Source organism: Ipomoea triloba, chromosome 12, assembly GCF_003576645.1.
Source record: "Ipomoea triloba cultivar NCNSP0323 chromosome 12, ASM357664v1".
NCBI classification, from domain to species: Eukaryota; Viridiplantae; Streptophyta; class Magnoliopsida; order Solanales; family Convolvulaceae; genus Ipomoea; species Ipomoea triloba.
Genome location: NC_044927.1, coordinates 3400988 through 3409727, shown reverse-complemented (window position 1 = coordinate 3409727; position 8740 = coordinate 3400988). Strand labels below are relative to the sequence as shown.

Here is an 8740-nt window from a genome sequence, read left to right as displayed (position 1 = left end):
TGTAAGAGTTTCTTACTCATTGAAATGAAACTCGTGTATTGTTAATTTGTGTTTATGGTAATTTGTAGTGTAGTGAAAAGTTTCAGTTTATAACTATGGATGAAAGTTGTTGAGTTGAGGTTAGTTTAGTCCCTCTCGCCATAATATATAGCCCTGCCTGGCTGCTTTCAATGATGGAGAGAACTTCCTCAAAGGACACTAACGATGGTGACTATTCATCGTATCATTTGGTACATTTGATATATGATCTTTATTGTTTTCGACTCCACTTTATATTTAACACGACTACACGATTAATATTATATGTACTTTCATTTTTTGTTTCATTTTTATCTTCTATTGACGTTACATATTCTGAATGATTTTTCAAGAGTAGGTGCCATTTAATACGGGAAAAGAATTTTATGGGATATCATAGAGTTATGATTTTCTTATATTTATTGTTGTATCAAACCCCGGCCCCCACACCCATGTTTCTGTGATTTAGGTTTATGTACGTTTTAAGCAATGAACATATGCATTTACTGGTGATTCACGACACATGATAAACTCACCTATGTAGTACCTGATTAGGTTACAAAAATAGAAGAATTTGCAATTTTTAGCATTGAGTGCTAAAAAGAAAGACGGTTTTTAAAAATGTTTTTAAAACCCAAAAAAGTAGCACTACATGGCTACATGCTCATTTTATTGTTGCGCAATTTGGCACACTATCTAGAAGCTACTCCTAGCATTTCATAGGCCGGCAAATTTACTATATATATAAATAATAAGATGATAACCAACATTAACTTGTAAAATGAAAACTTATGAAGGATTGCACCGCACTTACTACACGATTGCACTGCAGCTGGGAGATGTAGCAGTGCAATCAGGTAGTAGTTACAGTGCAATCCTTCACAAGTTCGCAGTTCGTAAGTTAAGATTGATCACCTGATTAGATTATGTTATGGTGTATAATATTCTCATGTATAATTCAATTGATTCTCAGATGAAAGATTGTACCTATCGATATATACAAAATTAAATTTGATAGTCCAGTATTGAAAATTTAACTTTTTTGTAAGGGTGGCTCCATGTGAACACTAGGCGAGTAGGTGCTGATCCTCTCATCTAAGAAGTCGGTTAAGTTACTGTGATTTAACTCTTTCACAATCCCAGATCTAGGGCAAGGGATTTCTTTTGCAACCAAAATAGAAAGATAAGAAGGGGGAAAAAGGTACGATTATGCCTGAATAGAAGACGATGTAATATTACATGGTGAAAAATGTTGAGTATTGAGAATTGCAGAGTAAAATTGGTTAGTTTTTGAGCAACAATAATAATTACTTCCAAATTTGAATGCCTCAACAGCTTGAAATTTACTAGCTATGGAAGACAGTAATCAAAGAGCAGCATTTACAACAACGGTGAAGAGGAAGGATGGGAGCTGGAAAGGAGGAATTGGCAAAGAAGAAGAAGCTCAAACTGTCAAGAAATAATATTAATCCAAGGGTGGTTTAATGGAGGAACAATGGAACCCGGTTTTTCGCGAAGGCCGATAATGAGGGAATCCTGATGATGCTGCAGCAGTTGCAGGTGTTAAGAGGAGGATGATTATATTGGAACCGCCATTGTTTGATGTATTATATGATTGATCTGTGCTTGGTTCAATATAATGTGGCCTCCATTGCTGCTGCTGCTGAGAAGCTGATAGAGTTTTTTTTTGACTTAGCTGAACTGTGGTGGGAACATCTGATAAGGGCTCATGAAATGCCCAAATCTCAGCATTTCACTGCTACCTGTGTTGTTATTAGCCTTTCTTGAGCCTGGAGAATTAAGGTGTGTTTGGCTTAGCTGCTGTAATGTTTCTGTCTCGTTGTACCCCTCCCTTCTCCGCCCATCATTCACAATCTCACTGCCACCATGCTCCTACAAATCAGGGTTTAATATTTGTTAAGATCAAACACTTACTACTACGCCAACAACTCTATAGCAAAGGCTGCAGTGTGCTAGACTTGGTCCTTTGGACCTCCGCCTAAAAACTCCCTCAACAAACCGATAGCCAACCTTAACTGCATAGTTTATTCTTGTGGAACTCGAACGCGTAACCTGGTTCTAATACTACTTGTTAGATCAAGCGTGGCAATAGCTATCGCTAGTAGCGAATGTGGCAGGGTGTTGGACTGGACCTTTTCGACCTCTACCAACAATTCTCTCAGCACCTGCAATTGCTAGGTTCGTACTAGAACTCAAACCCGTAACCTGACTCTGATTTTAGATAAGCAGTGCTATAACAAGTTACTTTATTTCTTTATACTGTCACATTTTTGAGATGCAGAATGTTGGACTTGCACTTTTGAGCCTCTACCCAACAATCCCCTTAGCCACTTAGTGCTGGACTTAACCCTTTACCAACTTCTGCCCAACAATTTCATACCAATTGAATCAGAACGGAATTAATAAATATCAAGATAACGATAGAGAGCCTACATGAGCAGCTTAACTGGTCACAGCGGTGAAGTTTGGGAAGAAATATAACAACTGAGAGTTTATTGGAATATGTACCTTAGGCGGTCTTAGGCCGCCTTGGTGCCACCAATTGAGTTCAAATTGCATTGGTGAAGAGTTCTGAGCCCTATGGTCCCCCACCATTTCACGGCCGCCGCCGCCGCCGCCTTGCTTAGAGCTTGAACTGCCTAAGCTCAGATCAAGACTGTGATCAGCAGCATTCCCAGAATTTTCTGCAAATCAAACCAAATCAAATATTATCTAATTAAATTTGCGACATTAATGTAACTTGCAACACATAACACAAATTAACATCGCCTTTAATTACCCGTGGAATTAATCTGTTCATCCTCATAAATGCTGGGATCAAAGTTGGTAACAGCATCCTTGCCATTACATTTTATGGCAGCTTTATCATAAGCCCTAATCCAACAACCATACCACACAAAAAAAAAGTTATAAAATAATAATAACAATAGATTTTCTATAGTCCCCGAATCGAATTATATCGTCTCACAAAAAGTTCAATAACAATAAAGAGAAAATGCAAGAGAGGTTCAGAAGAACCTGGCAGCTTCAATTTCAGTATCAAAGAGACCCAAATAAACATACCTATTTTAGCAAAAAAGAAGAAAAAAAGGGTGGGATTAATAATCAAAGAAAGACAAGTGACAATCAACAAGAATTTGAATAATTTTATGTTTTTTTTTTCTGGGTTTTTGTGTTTTACTTTTTGCCCAAGAATTGGCCCATTCTTGCTTCCCATCTCCCACATTTGTGCAAGGTCACGCCTCTATACTTGGAGCTTCCCCTCGGAAACCCAGTGCTCTGACGCCGCAGTACATGCACAAATTCCTCCTTCGTCAAATTGCTCATCTGTGATAATGAAAACCCAAACAAACCCAGTCAAAACACAAATTTTTCATTTCGGAAAAATTTAGGTTATTTAGATTGTTTGAGAGTTGGAGATGTGGATGGGGATGGAGAAAAGGAAGGTTGAAGATAAGGGGGAAAACTGTAGAAGATAAGGTAAGGTAGTGAAACTATGGGATTCCAGCTAGGCAAGCAAGCAGACAGAAAGACAGGCCGCTAAATTCTCTCTCTCTTTCTTTCTTTTCTTTCTTTCTCTCTCTTATTACAGTAGTGAAATACATACCTGTTTCAAGTCTTCCTCATAATCCTCGAGACTAAAGTTTATGTCGGCCTCTACTCCCCGGAACTTTATTGCTGCCCTGTCGTATGCGCTGCCGGCAATATATACATTTCTATGTTTCATTCTTTCTTTAAGAAGGAGAAGAACAAAAAACTGTTTAATTTGTTTGGGTGAATTCAATTTCCAGATTCTTACCGAGCTGCTGCATGCGCTGTGTCGAATCCACCTGTTCAGATATATATATAGTGTTATAATTATAATAACCATGAAAATCTAAGATTCATATTTGGGGAGAAAAAACTGGATTTATAAAATACCTAGATAAACTTGCTTGCCACAATCCCTGAAACATGTTTGAGAGTTGATGGGGATTAGTATAATTATGAGAGAGATGGATGGATCGAAGCTAAGAGCTAAGTGGCTTACCATATGTGAGATTCCCAGCGGCCAGTTCGCCGGTAAAAGGTGACGCCGCGATATTGGGAGCTCCGGGACCGCGGCCCACGGCGGCTCTTTTTCATAGGCTGCTGAGAGACCTCCAAAGGCTTACCGGCGCCGCCGCCGCCGGTAAGGAGAGGGTCAGACTGGCAAAACTTAACTCCAACCCAGTGAGCGGCCCGGGGGAAACTGGGAGATCCATCGCCGGAGGTGGCCCCCATTTCCGACTCATCAACCGGGAAAAACTGCCGCGTCACCGGCGGCGGCTCACTCTCCGACGACCAGTTGTCGTCGCTCCGACCCACCACCGAAAACCCAAAAATCCTGCTCCCACCGCTTCCGCCGCCGCCGTCTCTCTTTCGCCGGTCTTCTTCATCCTCCGATGAAACATCCTCAACCACCAACGCCGCCGACGAGCTAGAATTCGACACCGATCCAACCGCTTTCCCTTTCTCGTCATCTCCGTCCACCGGAGAACAGCACCCTTCATCCCACTCCTCCACGTCCCTTCTCTGATCCGGCGAATCGTTTAGATCCCACATTCCGACAACCTCAGAAACCAAAAACAAACAATACAAAACAGAAAAAAAATATGTTCTCAGATCCTAGATCGATCACTCAGATGTCAGAACCCAACACCTCTCCCATAAAACCAAAATCTTTGGAGTTTCTCTTTTCTTTTTACCTTAAGCTAAGGCTGTAGCTTTAGCCTAAGTTTCTCAGAGACTGCTACATATGTATATATGTATATCTATGTGTATACTAGTATATGTATATATGTATATATTCTTTCTGTCTAAGCAGCTGAGTGGAAATAAAATAATAGGGAAATATTGGAAGTAGCTGAAAATTCAAAGAAAGAGAGAAAGAAACCTAGGAATTATAGAGAGATTTGTGAAAAAAAGTTTTTAAGGTTTTTTTTTGTAGGAAGAGAGAGAGAGAGAAAGAGGGAAGTGTAACTAAGAGAGAGAGAGAGAGAGAGAAACCATATATTTTGGTTAGATGTGGTTGTGTTGTATGGATCCCTCTCTTCTTAGCTGCCCATTCCAGCATAGACAAGCCTAATTTGAGAGTTCGAGAAAGAGTAAGCCAAAAGCAGCCACCATTGCTGCCTGCCATCTCTACCCTCACTCGTCTAGTCACATTCACAATTACTTGTTCATTGTTATTAACCTTTTCTTTTCTTCTCTTTTTTTATATATATGTATATATATTCATCCAACCAAGCATGATTCACGTTATTCAATTTTATTGAGAATTGGTGGGTGTAAAAATGTTTTAAAATATTATTTGTTGGGTGTCTTGATCACTTAATATAACAAACACAAATATGTAGTTTGATCAATTATCGGTCTAAACTTTTAGTTGAGGTTTGTCTTGCCCTTCAGTTTGGTATGTCAAATTCATGTGAAATGTCATAGGGCGTGTTGAGGATGATATATATGGATGGGTAAGTTCAAGTGAGAATCCGTGACAGAGAGAAAATTAGGAGCTCATCATAGCTCAAGTGGGAAGATCGACGACTTTGAAGCAAGGAAAAATGCTGTAAAAATTTGATAATTATCTCAAAATTTTAGTGCACTATACAACACTATCACGTGCATTTTATGATATGTATAAGTGCAATCATTTTGAGTGCGTTTTACATATCATTGAATGCACTTGTAGTTTCGTGCAATGCGTTTTTAGAGTCACAAATTTTTAGTGCACTTGTATATACTAGCAGATGCACTTGGTAGTGTTGCAAATTGCACGTCCGCACATGCTTAGTCCATCTCATACACACACACACGCGTACCAAAATAGTAAAATCAGGAAAAAAAAACTTTGTACAGTATAATATTAATCATCATTTCAATCTATTATATTAATCATATTGTTAACAAAATTGTGAAGTGTCTCAAACATTATTGTTTATCAGTATAAATACGTGATTCTTGAAAAGAGATAACTTATTCAATATGATGAACTAGTAGTGTAATAAGTAACATTTAGAGTTGTTGTGTACTTTTACCTAAGTCAATTAATATGTGCATGTGAATTAATACACACACTCATACACAAATAATTGTGGATGGACATTGCCTTTGATTGCATATAACAATGTAATGTATAACTTGGTTGTAATATGCCAAATAAGTACCCCAATCATCATATGTCTCCACTTGATGTGCACTATATTAAATGTGCACATAAAATGCCACACAAATATGTTAGCGTAATTACATAATTTGACAAAATATTAAATAATTGAAATTACTATAGATGAATAGTGATGAATCTATATTTATATATAGTTGTGACTTGTGATTGTACATCTCTCCACTATATATAAATATACTGTTCACAATTCTTGTGTATTATGTTTACTTTTAACAAATTTTTTATATACATCACATTTTATAACAATTCACCACTATTTTGTTTTTAAGTAAAATCTTATTAAATTGGAGCCCACTGATTTAAAATTCTAGAATAAGTTGTACACATTACATGTATAATATACACATATTTCTGATTTCACAACTTGAGGAAAGAACTTGATGTATTATACACTCAAAACAGGTAATAGATGAATAAAAAATTGATTATCAAAATATACTATAAAGTTTGAAAAAAAAATGAATATGTTGATTAACCAGGGTGTGCTGATCAAACAAGGTCTACCAAATTGCGTATGCTGATCGATGGGGGTATGGTGAAATTAACTGGGTGAATTAATTCCCTTTCAGATCTGTGAGTTACACTATTTTAACTCCAATTTAAGTTAAGATTAATTAATTCTGTAACCTCACGTGTTAATGTCATATTGATGTGGAAGTTATGAATTTAAATTTAAATTTCAATCGCATGAATGCTAGTGTGTTTCATTTTCCTTATAGATAATGTTTGTTGGCAAACTCGTTTTTTCTTAAAAAGAATTTAAAAAATCTAAGTTTTTCTACTCTCCTTTTCTCTCAAAATTTATAGAAAACTCTACCAACTTCACTCTTTTTCTTTTTTTTTTTTGAAAACAACCAACTTCACTCTAAATTATTGTGTTCTACATTTTTTTTTTTGAAATTCTTTGTACGGTTTATCCAACTGCTCAAATAAACTCGTATTAATCTATTGGATCCTGAAAAGTTAATGTTTCAGCACTCCTAACACTTTCATGAGTAAGCAAATCAGTTTTTGTTTTTTTTTTTGGCAAGCATGCTTTTAGTTCTCCTTGAATTACCAAACCTATATTTTGATGAATTATTTTTTAAAATATGTAATAAAAAATTGTGAATTTGATGTAGATACACCCCACATGTATCTTATATAGTTATATTCATTACGATGCCTACTGAAACATATATCATAAATTATTTATTATTCACGTCATAGCAAGGCATCGTCAGATAAACCGTAAAATATATGTGAGTAAGTGAATGAAAAAATTTGTTAAAAGAAGGAAATGGAAGTAGGAAGAAAGAGGCATACATTGTGGTTGTTACGCAACTTTTCCGACGTTAACCAAATCGAAAAGCGGATTCTCTCTCTTTCTCTATCTCCTTTGCCCACTAATGGAAACCGACAGCGCCAAGACTAGATGGATGACTTATTGTTCAATTACCATAATTAGCTACACTAATTAACATTTCACTTTCCTTCATTCAATCACACGTCACCCCCCTTTCTTAGATTTTGTACTCTGTTTTTAACCTTGGAGTCAGCCTTTTTGTTTTTACCCTGTCTTTTACCGCTGCGCCAACTGTAACCCCCCGGAATGGACTAATGTTTCGCCCCATTAATTAGCTCAAATAATTAATTGAGCCAATTCTTATTAATAATGTTAATATAATTTTAATAGTTAAAATAGTCATTAAATCTAATTATTCACATAATTATCATATTAGTATAAAATATAAAATAAAACTTAAAATAAATATAATGTGAAATAAATTTATTATAAAAATTAATTTAAATAAAATATAAAAATAGTGCTTATCACCCATATACCTCATTTACAATTCATATTGACATCTAGACCTATACATACATTCGGATAAAAAGGTTCATGAATCACTACACACGATAACAACATGAACACGATAAAATTAAATATAAATATGATTCGTTAAAGTTAACAATTTGGAGCCCAAAATACGAACAGGAACATGAACATGAACATAATTTTCAAATGGATTGACGCAATAGATGTGTTTAGTTAACAAGTTTTGGATCCACATTACATGATGCCCGTTTAAAACTTGTTAGACATGTTAATTTATTCTTAGAAAAAATTGTATTTTTGATCCTCTAGTTGTACTTATAGTACAGATTTAGTCTATAAGTTATATGTGTAGTCATTTTAATCCTTGAGTTATGTGCGAATTGACGATTTTAGTTTCTCAAAGACTGTTTCTACCATAAATATGTCACTTAATAAAGTGTTAAATTTGATCCTTCAAAAACTAAACTCACCACTTTGCACATAATTTAGGAGTTAAAAATGATTACGCGTATAAGTCAAGGACTAAGTTTATACTAAAGGTATAATTAAAATACTAAAAATGTAATTTTTCTTTATAATGATTTTTAAAGTTAAAAGAACTAAATGTTTTTTTTTATAAAAAATTTAAGTATTAATACTAAAAAAAATGGAATACGGTAAGTAAAGTATTATTACAA

General features: G+C 35.5%; 1 protein-coding gene across 1 annotated transcript; it reads right to left on the bottom strand.

The window, feature by feature from the left end:
- Positions 1 to 1204: 1204 nt before the first annotated feature.
- LOC115999175 (AP2-like ethylene-responsive transcription factor TOE3) lies at positions 1205 to 5155 on the bottom strand. Its single transcript, XM_031238970.1, has 9 exons — positions 4070 to 5155; positions 3961 to 3986; positions 3839 to 3869; positions 3647 to 3734; positions 3221 to 3366; positions 3058 to 3102; positions 2819 to 2913; positions 2548 to 2723; positions 1205 to 1911 (listed from the first exon to the last, which is right to left on the bottom strand). Exons 1-9 carry the CDS (start codon positions 4621 to 4623, stop codon positions 1711 to 1713), a joined length of 1362 nt encoding a protein of 453 aa, XP_031094830.1. The 5' UTR covers positions 4624 to 5155; the 3' UTR covers positions 1205 to 1710.
- Between the last annotated feature and the right edge of the window lie 3585 nt (positions 5156 to 8740).

Coding starts and splice junctions, on each gene's coding strand:
- LOC115999175 (XM_031238970.1), bottom strand. CDS start 4,623: ATGTGGGATCTAAACGATTCGCCGGATCAGAGAAGGGACGTGGAGGAG. Junction 3,870..3,960: donor TGGCAAGCAAGTTTATCTAG/GTATTTTATAAA, acceptor ATATCTGAACAG/GTGGATTCGACACAGCGCAT. Junction 3,367..3,646: donor ATGAGGAAGACTTGAAACAG/GTATGTATTTCA, acceptor TCATTATCACAG/ATGAGCAATTTGACGAAGGA.